Source organism: Embiotoca jacksoni, unplaced genomic scaffold (genome assembly GCF_022577435.1).
Source record: "Embiotoca jacksoni isolate LCO1_2020_lvr unplaced genomic scaffold, fEmbJac1.0.p SCAF_54, whole genome shotgun sequence".
Classification (NCBI taxonomy): domain Eukaryota; kingdom Metazoa; phylum Chordata; class Actinopteri; family Embiotocidae; genus Embiotoca; species Embiotoca jacksoni.
In genome coordinates, this window is record NW_027185408.1 from 1,204,044 (window position 1) to 1,226,907 (window position 22,864).

At 46.9% G+C, this 22,864-nt stretch overlaps 3 protein-coding genes and 1 long non-coding RNA gene across 4 annotated transcripts; 1 reads left to right on the top strand and 3 right to left on the bottom strand.

Moving 5' to 3' along the window:
* The first annotated feature begins 1,254 nt into the window (after positions 1-1,254).
* LOC138212332 (uncharacterized) lies at positions 1,255-4,363 on the top strand. The gene is made up of 3 exons (XR_011179428.1): positions 1,255-1,834; positions 2,377-2,437; positions 4,027-4,363. It is a non-coding gene; the product is annotated as an uncharacterized lncRNA (long non-coding RNA).
* Positions 4,364-4,384: 21 nt separating this feature from the next.
* LOC138212238 (mitotic checkpoint serine/threonine-protein kinase BUB1-like) lies at positions 4,385-10,680 on the bottom strand (the record flags this gene model as incomplete). The annotated part of the gene is made up of 17 exons (XM_069172541.1): positions 10,177-10,680; positions 9,589-9,727; positions 9,306-9,502; positions 9,152-9,218; positions 8,882-8,931; positions 8,563-8,771; positions 7,476-7,632; positions 7,161-7,271; positions 6,908-6,988; positions 6,676-6,757; positions 6,401-6,578; positions 6,240-6,300; positions 5,785-6,133; positions 5,097-5,258; positions 4,840-4,997; positions 4,551-4,728; positions 4,385-4,474 (listed from the first exon to the last, which is right to left on the bottom strand). Coding segments are annotated over exons 1-17 (2,382 nt in total), but the record flags the coding sequence as incomplete, so codon positions are not given.
* LOC138212324 (uncharacterized) lies at positions 7,639-8,565 on the bottom strand. Its single transcript, XM_069172650.1, has 3 exons — positions 8,333-8,565; positions 7,817-8,133; positions 7,639-7,735 (listed from the first exon to the last, which is right to left on the bottom strand). Exons 1-3 carry the CDS (start codon positions 8,501-8,503, stop codon positions 7,690-7,692), a joined length of 534 nt encoding a protein of 177 aa, XP_069028751.1. The 5' UTR covers positions 8,504-8,565; the 3' UTR covers positions 7,639-7,689.
* A 977-nt stretch (positions 10,681-11,657) lies between the features above and the next one.
* On the bottom strand, positions 11,658-20,927 carry LOC138212331 (protein NLRC3-like). The gene is made up of 7 exons (XM_069172655.1): positions 20,841-20,927; positions 20,474-20,696; positions 18,407-20,204; positions 18,145-18,318; positions 17,849-18,022; positions 16,706-16,752; positions 11,658-12,534 (listed from the first exon to the last, which is right to left on the bottom strand). Exons 2-7 carry the CDS (start codon positions 20,679-20,681, stop codon positions 11,999-12,001), a joined length of 2,937 nt encoding a protein of 978 aa, XP_069028756.1. The 5' UTR covers positions 20,682-20,696; positions 20,841-20,927; the 3' UTR covers positions 11,658-11,998.
* Between the last annotated feature and the right edge of the window lie 1,937 nt (positions 20,928-22,864).

Sequence of the window (22,864 nt, forward strand, 5' to 3'; positions counted from 1 at the left end):
ACAATCATTCTACTTTAACTCGCGGACAAATTCAACTGCATGTTTGAAATAAATGGACTGAAAAATAAAATCAGGATCAAGAAAGACCTCTACGGTCGACTCAGTGATCCAACAGGTCAGAGTTCATCAGACATGTCCAGATTTCTCTGGGAGGATTCTCACCTGCTCGACTTCAGGTCCACTTCCAGACACTTTCCACCTTCGTGTGTGGAGGAAAGATTCGGAGAGAAGAAGCTGCTCGTTGTCCCTCGTCAGTCCTGGTGTCTGAGAGTGTTTGATCTGAGGACGCCGTCACTTCCTCATAACTTCAGAGTCCGAGTCTAAAAGCATCAGAGTGACGTCAGAACCAGTCTTACCTGTGGCAGAGAAATCCAAGATCACATGATGCAGCTCTGCTGTCTGTCCACTAGATGGAGCTGACAAACCAACCAAAGATCAGCACAGAGACATGAGATGAAGCAGCAGCAGTTTGGACCACATACAGGACTGTATGTTGGACATGTTGGTTTGTTATGAGGCAGAAAGCAGCCTGAGCTTCCTGCCAGGGACCTGAAATCTGGTCCTCAGTCCTGGTTCCAGGTGTCTCTGCTTTAAATGGACTTTTCATCCCAAACACTTTTCTTTAACAGCCTTTTTATTCATTTGTCTCCAGAAAGAGACTGTATATAAAAGTGGACTTAATTTCAGGGTGTTAAAATCAAGGGGGATGCAGAAGTGTCATAAACTGCAATACCTTCTAGTCCCAGTAGAGGTTGTCTCTAAAAAGCCTCCGGCTCCATAGACTCCCATTCAACTTCTCATGAAATTCAATAAATGTTTTCTAAGGAGTTATCTCGGTGTTGTTAGTTAAAGTCACTCCTTCTTATTAGTTTTCTGGAGGTCCATCTGAAAATAATCCCTCATTCATTAGAAAATAAAGGTGGAGTTTCACTCAAATACCTGCAGTATTTAACTTCCTTCTGCATGTTTCAAATATGTCCATAAACACTTGTAGCGTCCTGCTAATTTGTTTACATGTGTTTCTTTGTAATTCTGTAACAGTGAATTTGCATTTGTGTTCATAAGCAGAGAAGTGTAGTTTGGAAAAGTCCTGAAGTGTCCTACAGTTTTGAGTTGCCCTTGAACCTCTCGTGTCCTCACCGTATTGGTTGGTCAGGTGTCAATCTGTTGCCAGCCAATCAGGACAAGCAGAGAGACCTTCTTGGTAACCTACCGGGTTCTTAGAGGGGCGGGGCTAACGACAGGAGCGCGCGCAGGAAAACCTTTGGAAGTTGTATTTGTATAAAACTTTAGTTGTTATCAGCTGTTAGGTGGATTCAGTTCATCAAAGCAGACAGAAAAATAGATATTTCCTGCTTTAAATCAGAACATGTGACGGACTGAACACACGCCGAGTGACAGTTGAGGTCAGGACAGATTCAGATGGTGTTTCGGTCAAATGAAATTAAACTGTGTTTTACCGACGAAGGAAGAAGTTAGAAAATCCCCGTTTTTCAGACGAAGTTCGGCAGCGAGAGGAACACATCGGGACTGATGTTTCACCATCACTTCAAACTTCACTAGAAACTTTCACCAGTTTACTAACGTGATGTTTGAACGGTTCATCGATGATCTCCGACTGACAGCGTCATCCTTCATGTCGGATTAAGAGCTAACGTGTCGGAGAGCAGCGGGCAGCGGCTCACATGGACCCTCACCGTGGTGGAGGAGGGCGGCCATTTTCAGTCGGTCCCAAAGAATTCTCTGAGTCGTGTTCGTGGAGCCGAGAACAAAAAGTTCAATGGAGGGATTTAAAAAGAGCAGAAGATGGAGATTCAACCACCTCTGAGGTCATGTGAGTTTTGTGTCACGTCAGTTCCAGATCTTAAAATCATGATGATCTTAAAGCTCCTTTAGTTTCACCATGAATTGGTGAACTCCAGTTGAAGCCAGCTATCATTTGTCCTGAGCTCATGTTAGCCGCCCTGATGTCAGACAGTCACTGCTCTGCTGCTGATGGCTTGTTATCCAGTAAGCTGCTTACTTTACTACACTAGTTTTAATACACTTATTTACTAAAAGGAGCTTTCTAGATAACATCAGCACACTCACAACTGTTTGAATGACAGAAAACGTATTTCTACGACAGTTTATTATTCACGTAAAATGACATTATTATTATCTTAGAGATGAATTTCCTCTTTCTGGAACTCAAAGCATTCATGGAGTGAAAGAGTCATTTATTTAACGTGTATTTCTCTGTCGTAGATTGAATTTAGCATCATGTGTGTTTGATAATCAACTTGAAGGTGTTTTGAAGTTTCTATTATCAGAGTATCATATTATGAGCTGCATAGTTTGGTGTTTCTTCTGAAAGCATTTCCTTTCCTTTCCCAGTCAGCCAGCAGGGATGTGAGGCTTCAGAGAGACTCAACAGTACCGTGGATGTTCCAGGCAGGTATGTTGAGGAACAACTGTTTTTAATTATAAGTTCTACCTGATTTATATTTACAAATATATATAATTCCTGCATGTTCATGGAGCAGCAGGAAGCAACAACCTTCATGAGGAAGTGTTCCAACGTTGGTCTCTTTATCAACATCAACACCTGAGTTCCTCACGTTTTAGTGACCACAGGTACGTGAACATTTGGGATTTCACCGTGGAAACCTGGACGAAGTCTGGATGAAGGTTTCACTGACTCACAGGAAGCTGACAAATCTCCTCCTCCTCCTCTCCCCTCCTCTCTCCCTCCTCTCCTCCTCTTCTCCTCCTCTCTCCCTCCTCTCTCCCTCCTCTTCCTTCTCCTCCTCTTCTCATCCCCTCCCCCTCTTCTCTCTCCCTCCTTTCCTCCTCCTCTCTCCCTCCTCCCCCTCCTCTCTCCCCCTCTCTCCCTCCTTTCCTCCTCCTCTCCCTCCTCTCTCCCTCCTCTGTCCCTCCTCTCCTCCTTTCCTCCTCCTCTCTCCCTCCTCTCCCCCTATCTCCCTCCTCTCTCCCTCCTCTCCTCCTCTTCTCCTCCTCCTTCTTGCACATCATTCAGTCCAAACAACTGATTGATGGAAGAAACAGAAAATATCGTATCAACAGTGATAATTTGTGGAAATATAAATATATAAACATTCAAAGTTGAAGAAAGTCCAACATGTTGTCAGAGGAGACGAGTTAAAGGAGCTGCAGCTTCTCTGAAAACACTTCAAACATTCCTGCATGTTTGTATGCAGCTGCAGGTCTGAACACGCAACACACAACATGCAACATGCAACACACACACACACACACACACACACACACAGTTGTTGTTTTTTTTAAGTAAAACCTTTTGAGCTTTTTGATTTCAAATTTTGTCTTAGGAAACACTTCATGTTTTAAATCACTATTTTGACTTTTTATCTTTTCTTACCTAAATATTTGACTAAGTTAGAATTATTTTTTTTACTTTTATCCAAGTTTGATTGTTTTTATCACAATCTTGAACAATTCTAATAATAATTTTGACTTTTTTTCTCCGAATTTTGGACTAATTCATACAAATGTTTTTACTTTCATCGCATAATTACATTTTATTATTTTTTTTTAATCACAATTTTGACATAATTCTTCAAATAGTTTTGACTTCTCTCTTATTGATCTTCTGACTACTAATAATGTCCGACAGCCGAACAAAGCTCCGCTCGACTCGTCCGATTCTCTGAAGGAGAAAAGCAGAAAATATGACGTGACGGAAGAAAATATCAAAACTCATTTCCATAAAAACAGAAATCAGAAGGGAAGTTTAGAAGAGCAGCTGAAGATGAAGAGAAGACAATCTGCACCTCAACACATTTATTCTTTAAAACAAACAAAATCAAACTCTAGTTTTTACAATTTGAAAGCCGAGAAAATTCAATTTCCAAAGTAAAGTACATAAAAATGACTTCATTCTTTTATATGTCCAAACAAGCGCTGCTCCTGCGGTGACCTTTGACCTTCAACCCTTCTCTCTCTCTCTGAAACCCGTTTCTGTGGTTGGGTTTCCCGTCATCTCCGCGGCGCCTTGCGGCTCTCCAGCAGCAGCACCACCAGACGTCTGAGCAGCGCCGGCAGCTTGCTGCTGTAGTTCTGCTGCAGGACCGACGCCAGCCGGCACCGGAGGCTCCGCAGGCTCGGCGCCGAGCCGCCGTCCGGCACGTTGAGCAGGACGTGGAAGAAGTCCAGCCAGAGGTCGCCGTGAGGGTTCCCGGAGGACGAGAAGAGTCCCGGTTAGCTTCCACCCGGTCAGACGACCTCTGGTCCCGGTCCGATTCAAACTGGACTCGTATTGTTGTCACAATATTGGTGTTTCTAAAAGTAATACAAATTAATCGGACAAAACGACTCTGCGGACCGGAGACGGACCGGAGACGGACGTTACCTCCTGAAGACACCGTTCGTCTTCCACGCCGCCGTCGTTCGTCACCTGCATGTACGTCCCGAACAGCATGCGGTGGACCGTCCCGGCGAGCCCGAAGTAGTCGGTCTGGAAAACACACGAGGTGAAGATGCAGGAAAACGGAGAGACGTGTGAAAGACAAACCGCGGCAGCGCGTCCTCACCTGGTAGCTCCACGGCTTCCCGCTGAGCATCTCGGTGCACTGGAAGCCCGACGTCAAACAGCGGGCGGTGAACGCCGTGCCTTCTGGGAAAAGCCGCATGTCGATGCTCTGTCCGAGGTCGATGAGGACGAGGCCGTGGTCCACGCCGTCCGGGTCGAAGCAGCTGTTCTCCAGGAACCTCCAAAAAAACACAGCGGCAGCTTTGAAAAAATAAAACAAACACACGAAGACGTTTCCTTCCAAAGTCAACGCGTCCACGTCGGTAGAATCGATGGTGTCGCGGGCGTACCGCTCTCCCAGCAGGAAGTTGTCGGGTTTGACGTCGGCGTGGACGATGCGGGCGGCGTGCGGCCGCTCCAACGTGCGCAGGATGCAGACGCTGAAGTACAGGACGAGCGGCGGAGGCATCGCCTCGTCGCTCAGGGATTTGTAGACGTTCACCGCGTTCTGAAGGTGGAGGTGAAAAAAAGAAAGAATCAAACTTCACACGTGGAAAAAGGAGCAGAGACTCTCTGGGCGTGAAGGAGCGGTTATAAACCAGCGGACCAGCAGGGTGCCGTAGTCGTGCAGCTCGCCGACCGGCACGCTGCCGTCGTGGAAGAGGTGGGCGGAGCTGACGCGGCCGTACAGGTGACGGACGGCGGGCTGCAGCCGGGCGTCCGGCTGCGTGTGGATGTAAAACTCCCACGGGTTGGCCGGCTTCTGGACCTGCAGGGAGACACGTTGGACGTCAAGAGTCTTTCTGTCCAACGTCACTCAGATCCAATAAACTGAACTGTGACTGTTTGGACATGTTTCACAGGAAAAGTCAAATCTCTGAGATTTAGACAAAAAAAACATACAACACATTAAAAAAACAATATTGTTTCATACCAATGGACCACTGGGGGGCGCTGCAACTTTATTAAATCCTTTAAAAGGAGTTTAAATTAGGTTCAGGGACTCAAAATATTGGCTTTCATTATGTAAAAGAAAATGATTCAGCTATGATTTAGCTTTACTGTTTTTTTATGTGTCCAAATGCTGCATTCAACTATATTCAGGACATTTAAAAGAATTTAATTTAAGAATTTTTAACCCTTTCTGGGGCATTTATTTGTTTTGTTTCCGCAGGAAAGTTTTCAAGTTCTGCAGATCTCCTAAAAAAACTAATGTTGCGGTCACTAAAAAGAAAGAATCACATCCGTTGAGGAGTTTTGTGAAAAGAGAGCGAATCGTGGAGATGACGTCTCACCTTTAAAACCACCTTCTCCGAGGTCACCGGGTTCGTCGCCTGGTAAACGGTCGCGAACGCACCTTCGCCGAGATCCTCCGTGATCTGAAAAGGTTCGCTGCCGGGTCGAGCCGAGGCCGCGGAGGTCCCGGAGGAGTCGGCGGGACAAAGCGTCTGGTCTCTGAAGGACAGCACGGCGGGGGGAGGAGGCTGCACCACGGTGATGGAGGAGGTGACGGAGGAGGTGGCGAGGCAGTGCTGAGCCAGACCCTCCCCAACGATGGTGCCCTGCCTCGCCGAGGAGGGAACCAGCTGGCTGACGGCCGTCTCAGAGAGCTTGTCGTCGGTCGGACTCTGTTCCCTGATGGGGCTGCAGGGGGGGAGACACCGGGGGAGGGAGGGTGGGAGGAGGGGGGTCGGTCAGTCAGTGAGACATGCTCATCACAACCTCTGTTACCTGAGGACACAACGCTTACCTGAGTTTTTGGGTCTGACGTCGGATGAAAGCGTCGTCGTCAGCATCGCCGCCGTTGTTCTCTGTGAAGAACCGAAAAAGTCTTCGTTTGTCACCAGATTAAGAAGAAGAAGAAAAAGAACCGTGTTGTGAGGCGGGGAGGTCCGGGTCCGGTACCGGTACCTGGGTCCTGGTAGAAGTTGCCGCTGAGGGGGGTCTTGTGAGTGAACGGCGTGGAGACGCACTGGGCCAACATGGCGAAGTCCAAGGTGCTGTTGGGACAGGCGGCCAGCGAGTGGAGCGAGTTGTAGCGAGCGCCCCACATGGTGCTCTCGTCCGGCATCGGGTCGGGAGGAGTGTCCTGGAGAGACGGGGACAAAAACAACAACGTCTGTTTCACCACTTCGCCGACGAAGTGCGTTCGTGACGAATCGACGTCTTCGTAAAAACGAACTCACGTTGGGTTTGTCTGCCTTCGGCGGCGCGACCGGAGCCAGAGCTCGGACGGGTTTGGACTTCTCGGTGGGACGAGCAGCAGCGCTGAGCAGAAACCACGAAGTAAAACCATGAGAGTCTGCCGATTGTTTTCCACTTCTTAGTCAAACCCCGTGTGTTGCCGTGGAAACGGAGCTCGCACTGACAAAAAGTCAGTCTGACGAAAACATGTGATTGAGTTGTTGTTTTGTTTACCTTCCGTTTTGTTTGTGGTTGTTGTCCTGGAAGATGGTGAACGGGGCAGCGGAGGGGGGCTGATGCACGAGGAGGGGCCTCCTGTCAATCATAAAGGAGGATGAAGGTCAGCAGGAAACTGGCTTCAGTTGAGGTGAATACTGACAATAATAATCATATTTAATAGTTCAGAAGTTGATGTTCAACACAGGTGACAGATTCCACTTGTAGAAATGTTCTTCATGTAAACAAACACAGTTCGCTGCGTATTTACCGTTCGTCGGGCCGCCGGCGTCCAACTCCCGCTCGGCGGCGTGGAGCGCCGAGGCGTCGCCGAACGGGTCTCGGAGGAACGTCGGGGCCGCGAACGTGTCCCTGATCACACCTGAGAGACGACACGGAGACGGTTCGATGGCGCCGGACAAACTACGTCAACTAGAAACGGTGCGCTCGGAGAGCTGCGGTGAATTCACAGTAAAAGTAGGGTTAGCTCTATTTACGTTTCCATAGCAACACTGAGATGTAATCTGAGGAGTTTTACCTGAGTTTCACCTCCTCCCCCCCCTCCCCATCCGACGGTTGTGCTCACCCAGCGCCTCCCTCCTGTTGACGGTGGGCGACGGCACCCTGGAGGGCGTGGCCTGAACGAAGCCCAGCCAGGTGTTGGGAGTGACGTGAGACAGGTTGGACGTCCCGCCGTGAGACACTGAGGGAGACGCAGAGAGAGAGAGGGAGGTGTGGGGACAGTCACAGGAAGCTGAGAGGGACAGAAAGGGGGAGGAGCTTGCTGGTGAACGGGCGGTTTACTTCCCGTCCAGTTTCTGCTCTGCTGGCGGTTCACCGACGTCTCTGAGAAACAAAAAACAAAAACAAGATGAAGAAAGAAAAGATTCTCAGATGGCCGACGCGCTGCAGGAGGACTCGACTCACTGCTGCGTGCCGTCGGCCTCCTCCGGTTCTCCGGCGTCCTGGTGGGGAACATCGGCGGGTTCGTGGAGCGGCGGCTCCGCATCTGCCGGCACAGAGGCATGATGGGAAATCTCAGAGCGCAGAGCGTCTGTCTGCTGAGGAGGAGGAGGAGGAGGAGGAGGAGGAGGTTCGGCGGCCTCGTGGATGAAGGCCGGCTCGGTGTGCAACCTCAGGCCCAGAGAGTTCCTGCTGCTCAGGCGGTCGGAGGGTCGGGGACACCCAGAGGCATGCTGGGAAGGATCCGGGTTCCCACTGGTGGCTGGTTCTGCTGCACAGAGCTGAAAAAAACAAGGAAAAGGATGTTTTCTCATGAGATGAGTTTCCTGCTGAAATGTTGAAGAACCAGACATACCAGGTTTCAGATGTTTAAAAGCAGCCTTTGATTGAATAAATATTTAATTGTCTCTTTACTTTTTACTCTGTTGTAGTTTTTATATTTAACTGTTAATGCAGCATTGAAGGAGTTTGAAGTTTCACCTCCTGAGACTCAGCCGGTCCTGAAACACCGAAACACCCCAGATCCTGGTTCATTATCTCCATCAGACCTGTCAGGCTGCGGACTCCCTCCTTCTGCTCCTTCTGCTCCTTCTGCTCCTTCTGCTCCTTCTGCTCCTTCTCCGCTTCAAGCCAAACCAAAAACCACGTCATAATCTCACTTAATGAAGGTTTTTCTTTTTAAACGGTAGATTGAGAAAGCGCTGACTCACCGGTTTCCCTCCGCTCCTCCTCCTCCTCCTCCTCCTCCTCCTCCTCCCGTCTCTCCTGGACTTTACGGAAGTATTTCTGAGCTCGGACCTCCTTGAAACAAAGTTGGGATCCTTCGCAGACGAGTTCGTCCTCCAGGTACTCGGACACGTTCTGAACCCCGGAGCTCCGGCCGGACGGGATCGTCCCCGACGTCTCCGAGCGGGACACTCTATGGAGGAGACCGTGGATGAGACATCCTGGAGTTATTTGAGTCAACTAATTAAAAACAACACAATACAATCTAAAAAAAAGATCCTAAAACTGAAACCGTCCACTTACGTCACGGTCGTCCTGTTCAGAGACATTTTTAACGGGCACTCCACAGACGGCTGGGACAGAGAGCACAGAGGGTGTTAGCGAGGTTTGAAAAACAAAAACACAGGATAACGCGGCGTTATTAAACCGTTACCACGGAGACGCACACCCACCACGCTCTGAGCCTGTCCGTCGGAGGACATCTGATCGGTCAAGTGGGAGTTCTGCAGCGCGGTCCGACCCGCTTTCACGAAATAAAAGTCAAGACGGCAGACGCGACTTTTAAAAAGGAACCAACGGAGGAGAACCAGAAGTCCCACCTGAGGCCGGCGCCGGGATCCTGGTTCTGGTCTGAAACCGCCTGCAGGATTTAAAAAGGTCCTGTCGGTGACACGTCGTTCTACAGTTTGAAGCGCTGAATCGGACACCTCCAAAACATCTGGTTTACCTGTACTCGTGCAGGACGGCGTCGGCCGGCCGGGCCCGGTTCTCCACCGCTTTCTGGTCCACGGCGTCCGCCTGCTCGTCCGTCCCCCAGAGCTCCGGCCGCCGGGCCCGGGCCGCGTACGGGGCGGCCGTCCCGCCGCCGACGCCGCGGCCGAAAACGTGGCCGTACGGGGCGACGGGGTCGGACCGGTGCCTCGCCTGCCGAAGACGCGGGAAGAGAAGCGTGAAGAAGGAAAAAGGCGTGACCGCTTCACGCCGTCGTCGTGTTTGAAGTCCGGACTCACGCATTTGATGCAGTAGTTCACGTATCTGACGTCGTTGGCGTATCGCTCCACGTTCAGAAATCTCTGGACGAGGCTGTCCAACACCAGCGACATCCCGCCGCCCTCCGCCGGTCGCATCTGCTCCAGGTACTCCACCAACCTGATGGGGGGAGGAGGGGGGACACTGAGCTGTCAATCACACAATATAACAAAACATCCAGGTTGGGAGACATGAAGCTAAAAAAATAAGAGAATGAAACAAATGGATCTGAGGTAGGAACCGGATAATCACAGGAAGGTCAAAAAAAGAAGCTTTTAAAGGTCAATAAAAACTGGAACACAAGAGGAAGACTTCTTTAAACACTTCTTAAAGAAATATAACAGATGCACAGCTGATACCTTCATACTCGGAGCTGAGTCTGTATTCATGACAACTCAAGCTTTTAATGCAAATGTCTCTTATGTCCATAGTTTGAAGTGATGCCTGGTGTGATTTCAGATGTGCATTTGTATTGTTTTTGCTGTTAAAGTGTGTTTTCTCTAATTCTCTCCGTTACAGACAATAAAGAGACGAACGTTTCCTCATTTAAAAACAATCCCGTTACTCACTTGTCCCACGGATCCAGTGGGTCGTCTCCCGTGTACGAGGACAAACTGTCTTCAAAACACCTCCAAAAATAAAGTCGGAGAAATCCATGAAAATGAAGGAACGTTAAGGCCATTTTATAAAAGTTAAATCTTTTATAAAGTGCTCATAACACAGCAATACGTTAGCAGTCAGCTAACACCGGCTAACGTCCGCGCGACTTCCTGTAAATACGCAGCGATGTCCATTTGAAGAGTTTTTAAGACGTCTGAACAAAACAAGTAATTTAACTCCTCTGCTGTGGATATATTAAACTCTTATCGGGACGACTGGATGAACAAATCCGTTTTCTGCTGATAAGTTCCATCGTTTGTGGTGTTTCCGTCCTCCGAGCTGCTGCTCGCTGCTCCCGTTACGTTTCAAATTTAACGCTCAGCCAATAGCGTTTCAGAGTGTCGTAAAGCCACGCCCCCAACGCGTGACGTCTACCGTGGGGCGCAAACACAAAACAAAAATACTTTTGCATCGAGGGAATTTATGTATTTAAATCGATGTATGTTTCTTCATTTGTATTTTCTTTGTTCCTTTTGTTGTTTGTTATTTACTGTCCGGTTATCTCCACATTGCTGCCTTTTCTGTACGAAATAATGAGTGTTAATCTACACTGTTTGTAAACTTACATCTTGTTCAATAAAGTTCTGAAAAAAAGAAAAGAAAAATTACAAAAAGCTGACACATAAGAAAATATGTGTCTATAAAAGTGTCATTTTGATTTGACTTTAATTAGTGGATTTTAATTATAGAGCATTTCTATCTTTATATCGAACGTTTTACTTGATTTTTTAAATTAAAATAAACTATATTGTGAATTGTGTGAAAGGAGCCTCGGACCAAAGTACCAGAATCTGATCTGACTAAAAGAGAACGTTTCCGTCCGGATCAAACTGAACCACGGTTTGGTTCGTTCACATCGTGACAAAACTTTCTGGATGATTCACATTTGTAGGCCGTAAACAGGAAGTTGAGGCCAGATATCGTTGCCCAGGAAACAGTCGGTGCTAACGACGGGACGGAGACGACGACGACGGGACGGAGACGACGACATTGATACTCAAGTGATGACGTGGAGTCGTAGGTGATGATGACAGAACGGGCAGTAGTTCACACCTTGAACATTGTTATGTTTGGGGGCGTGTATGTTTGATTGACAGGCCTGGGAGGAAGTCATGTTTCCTGTATAGGTGGGCGGGGCATAGCGTCCTCCGTCTCCGTTAGACCCCTCCCTCCTCCCCAGCTCGTCCAAATATGGTCATTTCTGGCGGAGATGTCGACGGCTGAATGTCATAACGGAGGGTTTAAAACATCCGTTCACAAACCGACGGGTGACGTCGTTGTTGGTTTTCTCACATTAAGAAGCAGAACAGAAGCAGAACCTTTCAGGGAGATCACACAGGGGTGGACTCAGTTTGTTCTAACAACATATTAAACAACCCGGCAGAAAACACACATTAAATGAAACTTTATTCAAATATTCACGTTTTATTTCATCAACTCAAACACAGAAAACATTTCAACAGGATTCATGACGAGTGTAAAAGTTATTTTCAGGCCGTCTTGCAGCAGGTTTCCAGAATCTGCTGATGTTTATCAGCCAAAGAGCTCAGTTTGACCTTCATCTGTCCACATGGAAGTGAAGGTCAAAGTTCAGAGGTGAGGACATCATTTCACTACTTCTGACACAAAACATATTCTGACATCACAATCAGTGATTCAACGGTGAACCAAAGAGAAACTTCATCCACCATCAACATTTAAAGCTGCTGTCACTTCCACAGACTCTTCCTCCTACAGAGAACACAGAGACACTGAGGAACCAACTGACCAGAACCTAAATCCAGGATACAGAGGTTCAGTGAATGTGGTGTTGAAGGTGTGGAGGTGGATCAGAGTGTCAGAGGAGATTCTGTAGAAGGACAGAGTGCCAGCAGGACAGTCCACATACACTGCTACTCTGTTGGAGGAGGAGGAGGAGGAGGAGGAGGATGTTATTGTGTTATTGTGCCAGACAGAGTAACGACCATCGTCGTAACAGTTCAGACTCCAGGACTGATCGTTCCTTCCAAACCTGCAGTCATCACTGTCTCCTCTCCTTCTGATTCCTCTGTAACTCACTGCTATATGAACCCTTCCTCTCCTCTCGACCTCCCAGTAACAGCGACCAGTCAGACCAGTTCTACACAGCAGCTGCCACCAGTAGTCAAATCTGTCTGGATGATCAGGATATGACTGATCTTCTTCCACCTTCGTCACCTTCCTGTTGTTGTCAGACAGTTTGAGTTTTCCGTTTACTGAGTTTGTGTCCAGTTCAAGTTCACAGAAATCTGATGGAGAGAAAAAGACACGACACAGCTGCAGTTTATCATCTGACACATCTGATGGCTTTTTTCTTTCTTTACTTCCTGACTTGTTGTTCGTTCATAGAAAGTTTAATGATGATACTTTTTGTCAGGCTTTGACTTTTGGGGGACGACATCCAGCTGGATCACTTGAACTAAGACAAAGTAGAATCTTTAAATACGCTTCTCTGATCAAGTTTATTATTGCATCTGCTGTTTTAGGATATCTTGACTGATAAAGCTTGGATGGTTTTTGGTAGCTGGAATTGTTTGTGATTGGATTCTTGTTTTCACTCAAGTAACTGAGAGTCAAAGAGAACAAGTTTAGAGTTAAACTGATGGTCTTTTATTCTAATTCTATTAAGGACTAAGTTGTATTTTACTTTCTACCGTTTGAGGTAAAAAGACTCTCCGGGAACAGTTTGGGACCAAATTTAGAGACTGTGTGAAAGTTTTCTTTGTTTAGAAATCAGTGGTGAGTTTCTATTGCTGCTCATTTGTAACACCTGGTGACGGGAGGCCTAACGAGCAGGGGGTGTGGTCTGACCAGCTGTAGCCAACCCTGTTGGAAAACCAGGAAGTGTTTGAAGAGTCAGCTTCAGTGTCTGTGAGGGCTCGTCGTAGGAAGACTCGGAGGACGGAGACAAAGGAGTCTTTTGTTGGAGTCTCCGGGGGAAGCTGAGTATAACTACTGCTATCTGAATATGTGTGTACTTTCCGTACCTGTGCGTATATCTACTCGTAGATACTATCAGCCTCCCACTCGTTCACACCAACACCGTAACCTTTCCTCTCTTATCTATCCCACCCGTTCCACACATACCCAACACCTCGTCACAGGAGGACTCTGGAACTGACAGTCAGCTGAAGACAGACTTCATCTCTGGCTTTGATATCCAGCAATCGCTGGACTTCCTTGGTCTCACTGAGACCTGGATCACACCGGACAACACATTCACCCTGCTGCTCTCTCCTCTGCCTTCTCCTTCAGCCACACCCCCAGACCTCCTGGTAGAGGAGGAGGGGGGAGGAGTTGGTACAGGTTTACTCATCTCCCCCAAATGAAGTTTTTCTCTTTACCCACTTCCGCTTCCTACCTCACTGTCTTCTGAGTTTCATGCTGTGACAGTTTCTCATCCGGTCCAATTAAACATTGTTGTCTTCTACCGTCCTCCAGGTTCTTTGGAAGATTTCTTGGATGAATTAGACGTCCTCCTGTCAAACTTCCCAGAAAATGGTCCTCCACTTGTCCTTCTGGGTGACTTTAACATCCAGACAGAGAAGTCATCTGACCTTTTCCTTTTCCTGTCTTCCTTTGCTGTCTCCCTCAGTCCTTCCCCTCCTCCTCACAAAGGTTTGAACCACCTGGACTATATTTCACCAGAAACTGCTTCACATCTAACCTCACTGTAACTCCACTTCATGTCTCCGACCACTTCTTTATCTCTGACTCTCTCAAACTGACAACCTGACCACATCAACAGACTCTGGACCTGTCAGTCACAACATTCACTCCCTCTCCCCCTCCTCTCTCCCTCCTCTCCCCTCCTATCTCACTCCCTCTCCCCACCTCTCTCCCTCCTCTCTCCCTCCTCTCTCCCTCCTCTCCCCCTCCTCTCTCCCTCCTCTCTCTCTCCCTCCTCTCCCCCTCGTTTCCCCCCTCTCCTCCTCATGTCCCCCTCCTCTCTCCCTCCTCTCTCTCCCCCTACACTCCCCTTCCTCTCTCCCTCCTCTCTCTCCTCTCCCTCTCCTCTCTCCCTCCTCTCTTCCTCCTATCTCCCTCCTCTCCCCCTCCCCTCTTCCTCCTCTCACCCTATTCTCCTCCTCCTCTCTCCCTCCCTCCTGTCCTCCTCCTCTTGGTCCCTCCTCTCTCTCTCCTCTCCCCCTCCTCTCTCCCTCCTGTCCCCCTCCTCTCTCCCTTCTCTCCTCCTCCTCTCTCCTCGTCTCCCCCTCCTCTCTCCCTCCTCTGTTTTATCTGCCCTCCCTTCAACTGACTCTTTCTCCCTCATGCATCCTAACTCAGCCACAGACACTCTCCTTTCTCCTCTGTCTTCCTCTCTTGATTGTCTCTGTCCTCCTCCATGTCCTCCAGTCCTCCCCAGCTCCGTGGTTGTCTGAGAGACACTATGAGAGCAGCAGAAAGGAAATGTAGAAAATCTAACCACCCTGATGACATGCTCACTTATCAATCTCTCCTCTCCTCTTTCTCTGCCTCTATTTCTGCAGCCAAAAGCTTTTTCTACCAAACCAGGATTCAATCCTCATTTTCCAATCCCAAAAACCTCTTCTCCATCTTTTCCAACCTCCTTGACCCCCCCCCCCCTCTCCTCCCTCCTCCCTTCTACCAAGCCACTTTGTCAACTACTTTACTAAAAAGATAGATGATATATGATCCTCATTTTCAAACCCATTCTCTGTAACTTCATGTCCATCATCCTCTTTCACCCCCCCCGCCCCCGTCTCCCAATCAAGTTGTGACCTTGGTAACCTCCACCCCCCCAACCACCTGCCCCCTTGACCCCATCCCATCTCACATTCTCCAATCTATTGCTCCTGACCTTCTTCCTTTTCTCTCCATCTCATCAACACTTCTCTGTCAACGGTCTGTTTCCTGAACTCTCTGAAGGAGAGAGTGAACCCTCTCCTGAAGAAACCCTCCCTCAACCCATCTGAAGTAAACAACTACAGACCGTTTCTCTTCTTTACTTTCTTTCCAAAACTCTGGAGCGAGCTATCTTCAACCAACTCTCCTCCTATCTCCGCCATAATAACCTACTTGACCACCAGTCTGGTTTCAACAGACCACTCAACAGAGACGGTCCTCCTTCTGTCTCTGAGCAGCTTCACACTGCTAGAGCAGCCTCTCTGTCCTCTGTCCTGATCCTTCTAGACCTTCTGCTGCATTTGACACAGTGAACCACCAGATCCTTCTTTCCTCCTTCAGGACCTCGGTGTCTCAGGCTCTGCTCTCTCCTTGTTCTCATCCTACCTCAACGACCTCACCTACCGGGTAACTTGGAGAGGATCTGTGTCTGAACCTTGTCCTCTCACTACTGGTGTCCCTCAAGTCTCCGTCCTGGGTCCCCTCCTCTTCTCTCTGTTCACCAACTCTCTCGGCTCTGTCATTAGCTCGCATGGCTTTTCCTACCACAGCTTTGCTGATGACACCCAACTAATCCTCTCTTTTCCCCGATCTGAAACACAGGTAGCAGAATGAATCTCTGTCTGTCTGACTGACATCTCTCAGTGGATGTCCTCACACCACCTGAAAATCAACCTCCACAAGACTGAACTGCTCTTCCTTCCAGAGAAAGACTCTCCCACCCTCGACCCGACTACTACCTTCAACAACTCTGTTTTCCCGACCCTGACTGCTAAGAACCTCGGAGACACTCAACAGTCAACTCTCTCTTACTGCCAACATCACTGCAACAACACGTTCCTGTAGATACATGCTGCACAACATCAGGAGAATACGTCTTCTTCTCACTCAGAAAGTGGCGCTGGTCCAGGTTCTGGTCCAGGTTCTGGCCATCTCACGCCTAGACTACTGTAACTCCCTCCTGGCAGGTCTACCTGTTAGTACCATCCGACCTCTGCAGCTCATCCAGAATGCAGCAGCTCGACTCGTCTTCAACCTCCCGAAATTCACTCCTCCTCCTCCTCCTCCTCCGCTCCCTTCACTGGTTACCAGTAGCCTCCCGCATCCTTTTCCAAACATTGGTACTTCGTACCGTACTGTGAACAGATCGGGTCCAGTCTACATCCAGGACATGGTCCAACCTTACATCCCAGCCCGTTCACTCCGCTCTGCATCGGCCAATCAGCTTGTTGCTCCTCACTGAGCTAAACACTCTACAAAATCATGACTGTTTGTTGTCCTGGCTCCTAAATGGTGGAATGAGCTCCCCAACAACATCAGGACAGCAGAAACTCTGTACATCTTCCGTCGCAAACTAAAAACACACCTCTTCTGACTTTACCTTGAATAGGAGAACTTTAGTAGATTAAAATGGAACTTACTTTTAGCACTTTGTAGTTTGGCTTTCTAGAAGAAATTGTATTTTCTTGATTCGTGTTGTTCTGGGTTTTGTACCCTCATGGTTGAAAAGCATCAGCTAAATAATGTAATGTAATGTTTATCAGTCAAACTTACACTTCCTCAGACCAGGTTTTAACCACTGCTCTCCACCATGGTCCACCCTGGAGGAAGAAACAGTCACAATGATTTTCTATCCAACAGGAGTCCTAACTGCTGTTTAACATGAAGCAGAGTTCCTCAGTTTGTCAGTGAGACACAGAAACAGGCTGAAACTCATCAGTGTCAACTGTCTCTCTGATGGTTTCACTGCTGTCTGTGAGGAAAACACCTGAAGAAGAAGAAGATATGTAGAAATAATCAGAGAGCTCAGTCTCCACTGATCTGCTCTGTTTTTATTGATGTCCTCCCACATGTGAAATATTGGTCTCTGCATGTTGTCCCTTAAAATGAACAGTTTGACCAACATTCACATGAACAGCTGAACTGTTTTCAGACTGTTCACAGATCAGTCCAACCACCACATTCAGTTGGTTTGTGTAATTTACATGTTCAGAATCGAGGGTGTAATGATGGAGGGAGTCAGCTGTAGAGACTGAAGCTCTGGGAGGAAAAGTTGTAACTCTGGACTGTAAAATAAAACTGACTTGATTTTAGAACTTCATATAAAAACGACTGTATTTCAGAGTGAAGACTGAGGCCGAACTTTGAGTCCTGAACTTCTCAAATTTGAGATGATGATGGAGAAAAATGAAAATTCAGGTTATCTCTGAGGTCATGAAGGTTTATTCTTTCTGCACTGTGGATATCTGCTGCGTGTTTTTATGGTAATACATCAATCAATAGTTGTTGAGATACTTTAGTACAAACTAAAAGTGTAAACCTACTGGGTTCATCCGCTGGGGATCATAAATGTCTGAACTGAAGTTCATCTCATGTTTATTAGTTGTTGAGATGAATCAGTTTGGACCAAAGTGGTGATCGACTGATGAACACTGTCGTCCCTACAGCCAGGCTGATAACATGGTTCAAGATGAGAAGGATTTGACACCAACTTCACAATGTTTCTAATGAACAGCTGTTTCCACTTGATAAAAGACTTCTGAGGATCCACATTTCCTAACTCAGACCTCCTCACTCCTCTGAACTGAAACAAGAGAAACAAGTCATCCTTCATGATGATGGACCTGAGCAACAACACATGAAGTCAAATCAATGAGACAAACCTGCACTGTGTGAGCTCTGGTTGTCTGTCCATACCTGAGAGTGTCCAGTCTCCATTGAGGATCCTCCAGACCAGCAGACAGCAGCTTCACTCCTGTGTCTCCTGGATGATTGTAGCTCAGGTCCAGCTCTCTCAGATGGGAGGGGTTGGAGCTCAGAGCTGAGGCCAGAGAAGCACAGCCTTCCTCTGAGATCAGACAACCTGACAGACTGGAGTCAGAAAAATATCATCAACTCCAGAAACAAGAAGGAAAATCCTACAGACGTTGAACATCTGCACCAACATGAACTTAAAGATAATTTAACTGATCAACAACCAGATGTTTCCTGACCTGAGAGTCTCCAGTTTACCGTGAGGACTCTCCAGACCAGCAGAAAGCAGCTTCACTCCTGAATCCTGAAGGTCGTTGTTACTCAGGTCCAGCTCCCTCAGACTGGAGGACTGGGAGATGAGAACTGATGACAGAGCTTCACAGCTTCTCTCTGACAGGTTACATCCAGTCAGCCTAGAGAAGAATTAACAATGAACACAAGCTGTTTTATTTGTTATTTAAAAAATGAAACATGTTTGAAATGGTTGATAAATCCTCGTACAGAGCTTTGTTGGAGGCTTTGACAACTGGCAGCAGCCTCAGAAGAGCCTCCTCTGAAGCAGAGTATTTCTTCAGGTCAAACACATCCAGATGTTCTTCTGATGACAGTAAGATGAAGACCAGAGCTGACCACTGAGCAGGAGACAGTTTATCTGTGGAGAGACGTCCTGATCTCAGGGACTGTTGGATCTCCTCCACTAGAGAACGATCATTCAGTTCATTCAGGCAGTGGAACATATTGATGCTTCTCTCTGCAGACAGATTCTCACTGATCTTCTTCTTGATGTACTGGACTGTTTCCTGATTGGTCTGTGAGTTACTTCCTGTCTGTGTCAGCAGGCCTCGTAGGAGAGTCTGATTGGTCTGCAGTGAAAGACCCAGAAGGAAGCGGAGGAACAAGTCCAGGTGTCCATTTGGACTCTTTAAGGCCTCGTCCACAGCAGTCTGGTAGAGATGGATTAGTTTTGTTTCGTGTCTGAAGACTTTAGACAAACATGTTGTTTGTTGTTCCTTCAGCAGGTTGACAGCAGAGTTGATGAAGGTCAGATGGACGTGAAGCGCAGCCAGAAACTCCTGAACGCTCAGATGGACGAAGCAGAACACCTTGTCCTGGTACAGCCCGCTCTCCTCTTTAAAGATCTGGGTGAACACTCCTGAGTACACTGAGGCTGCTCTGATATCGATGCCACACTCTGTCAGATCGGATTCATAGAAGATCAGGTTTCCTTTCTGCAGCTGATCAAAAGCCAGTTTTCCCAGAGACTCCATCATCTTCCTGCTCTTTTCATTCCAGTGTGGATCTGTCTCAGCTCCTTCATCATACTTGACCTGCTTCACTTTGGCCTGAACCACCAGGAAGTGGATGAACATCTCCGTCAGGGTCTTGGGCAGCTCTCCTCTGTCTCTTCTTTTCAACACGTCCTCCAGAACTGTAGCAGTGATCCAGCAGAAGACCGGGATGTGGCACATGATGTGGAGGCTTCTGGATATCTTGACGTGGGAGATGATGCTGCTGGCCTGCTCCTCATCTCTGAACCTCCTCCTGAAGTACTCATCCTTCTGCGGGTCAGTGAACCCTCTGACCTCTGTCACCATGCCAACACACTCGGCAGGGATCTGATTGGCCGCTGCAGGTCGTGTGGTTATCCAGAGGCGAGCGGAGGGAAGCAGTTTCCCCCTGATGAGGTTGGTCAGCAGCACATCCACTGAGGTGGACTCTGTAACATCAGTCAGGATCTCATTGTTGTGGAAGTCCAGAGGAAGTCGACACTCATCCAGACCGTCAAAGATGAACACAACCTGGAAGTGTTCAAAGATGCAGATTCCTGCTGCTTTGGTTTCAGTGAAGAAGAGATGAACCAGTTCCACCAAACTGAACTTTCTCTCTTTCAGCACATTCAGCTCTCTGAAAGTGAACGGAAACATGAACTGGATGTTCTGGTTGGTTTTGTCTTCAGCCCAGTCCAGAGTGAACTTCTGTGTTAACACTGTCTTCCCGATGCCAGCCACTCCCTTTGTCAGCACTGTTCTGATTGGTTCATGTCTTCCAGGTGAGTCTTTAAAGATGTCTTCTTGTCTGATGGTTGTTTCTGGTCTGTCTGGTTTCCTGGATGTTGTTTCAATCTGTCTGACCTCATGTTGATCATTGACCTCTGCAGTCCCTCCCTCTGTGATGTACAGCTCTGTGTACATCTCATTCAGAAGGGTTCGGTTTCCTGCTTTAGAAATCCCCTCAAACACACTCTGGAACTTCTTCCTCAGGTTTGACTTGAGTTGTTGACACACTGCAGGTTTACGTCCTGAACAAAAAAACAAACAAAGAAACAACAAGTGAATGTCTCAGTAAACCTGAATACAAACTTTTGAACAGTTTAAACATTTTGTGTCTCCATGAAATAATTTCTTCACATCAGTTGTGGACAAACAGTTTCTGACTGTTTTCAGTCCAGAAGAATTCACAGATGTGATGAAGATGTTTGCATCGTATTAACAGCAGAGTTTGGAAATCTAAGTTTCTCCCATGTTTCCTCTTTCCATCATGTTCCAGCTGTTAAAATCCTCTTACTGCTCTGCAGACGGTCAGCCAGCTCCTCCTGCTTCAGTCTCCTCAGGAAGTGTAGTGTGATCTTCAGAAATGACTCTCTGCTCCTCCTCTGCTCTTCATCCTCACCCTCCAACACCTCCTCATCCTCACTCTGACTCTCTAAGCATTTTGGGTTATCTGGACTCAGAATTTTCTGCATCTTCTTCAGCTCGTTCTTTACAAAACTGATCATGTTCTCCTCCAGCAGCTGAAACAGAGAAATATATCAACTTTAATACACAGAACGTATCAGATCATTTTAAATATGGACTGAAATCCTGCTGGTCTACAGAGTGCAGCAGGGAGAATGTTAGTTTTGGTAATTCACTATTTAGTTTGTGTGTTTACACACCAGAAATATGGAGTCCAGGTTTGTTTCAGGAACGTCTGAGTCCTGCTGATCAACTCTGTAAAGTCAACATCAAAACACAAGATGTTTGGTCAGAATTAATCCAGAAACATAAAGTAAAGAGACTTCATGTTTTTAGTTACCAAGACAACCAACACCTGAGAGAAGCTGAACAGGAAGACAAAACATTAATTTTAAATCACTAATCCAGTCAGACGCCAGTATTTCTCATTCTTAGTTTTGATAATCAGACTTTTATCAACCTTTGGATTCAGTGGGTTTAAACCCTGCAGGTGATGTGCAGGAGATTCTCTGTTGCTGCTTTATGATGAAAAGAAACTCACTCAAAGCTCGGCCTGAAGTACTTTTTCAATATCAAACTTCTTCTGCTTGCCTTAATTAGTTTAATCAATGTAAATGCAATTTTTTTTTTTTTTTTTTTTTTTTTTTAATATCATGTATTTGCAACCCCTCCCTGCAGGTTTATATTACAGATATGATGTTTGGGTCAATTTGACCCGGCAGTGAAAGTTGAGGCTGTAAGGGGTCAAAAGTGTCAAGTTTAGATCATTTCTTTCTTTGAAAATGTGAGACAGTCTTTCTTACTTCCTCCCACCATGTTTCACCCCATTTCTGTCTCTCACACACACACACACACACACACACACACACACACACACCCACACCCTATTTCATCCCAATCTCACACTCTCTCTTTCTAACTACCACCTGTGTTAGAAATACAGATACTGTTTTGAAGTGAACCTTTTCTTTCCTGCAGGAAACCTCCACCCACACTTAGCAGGAGAGGGCCGAAACATACAAAATGGTGTCTTCGGAGTCCTACCAACTATACACTCTGCAGATACAACTCAGCAGCTTACTGTAGGACAACATGAGCAACAGAAACTAAAGGATGACCGCCCTGGAGGCTCTGGAGCACATCCTTGATCACGACAGTGAAATAGAGGAGGATGTGTCTGAAGATGAAGACCATGTTGAGGTCAATTCAGATTATAATGGGACTGATTATGAACCATCAGATGAGGAAAGTGATAAACCTGTTCCTCCAAGCGAGACATTCGTGTCAACAAATCATGAAATACAGCGGTCATCCTCACCTGATACACATCAGCTAAGACTGTCTGTTGAAAACATTGTAAAGACAGTGCCAGGCCCAACCAGGATGGTAGTGACTCGTATCACAGACATCAAGTCAGCTTTTGAGCTGGTCATTCAAAACTCAATACAGAAAGTCATTGTAGAAATGACTAATCTAGAAGGGACACATGTTTTGGGGGAGAAGTGGAAGGAGCTGGATGAAACACAATCCTTATGACTCATTTGGCTTGATTTTGAGTGAGCGGGTCAATATGACCCTGAACAGCAGAGATGTCTCATCTCTATTTATCTACATCACCCCATGAAAAAAAGAACGTTTCAAAATGCAAATAAAAGTTAGGAAAAAATACATGATATGGTAGAATAATGAGATTTATATCTAGGTTTTTCCAGTGTACCTAAAAAATAGTTTGAACATGTATTTTTCATGAAAACGAGTGAGTTATCCTCATTGAACTATGATCTATGGAGGGGTGAATAACTCCATTCCACTAAACACTGATTGAATTGTTAGTAATGGTGTTGGTGATGAGGTACAAACTATATTTATTAGGATTCTTTGGTTTCTGACAACTTTTGGATGATTAAACATGCACCGGGTCACATTGACCCGGGAACATCATTGCTGTACCGAAGAAACAAACATAACAGGAGGGTTAACAAGCAGCTGCCTGAATACAGGTCCAGTTAGAAAGCTTCACTTTTTTGACATTATTACCTTTGTTCAACAGACTGGTGTCCATCTTTGAAGGTAATACGTCGTCCCATAGACCGGTCACTCTTCATGGACACACAGCTGGGTTCAGGAGAATCTGGTTCCTGCTGAAGGTTCCTGATGGAAACAGAGATGTGTAGCTTTCAGTTTTAACCCTGCAGATTGTGTGTTTTGTTGGACGCTAACAGAA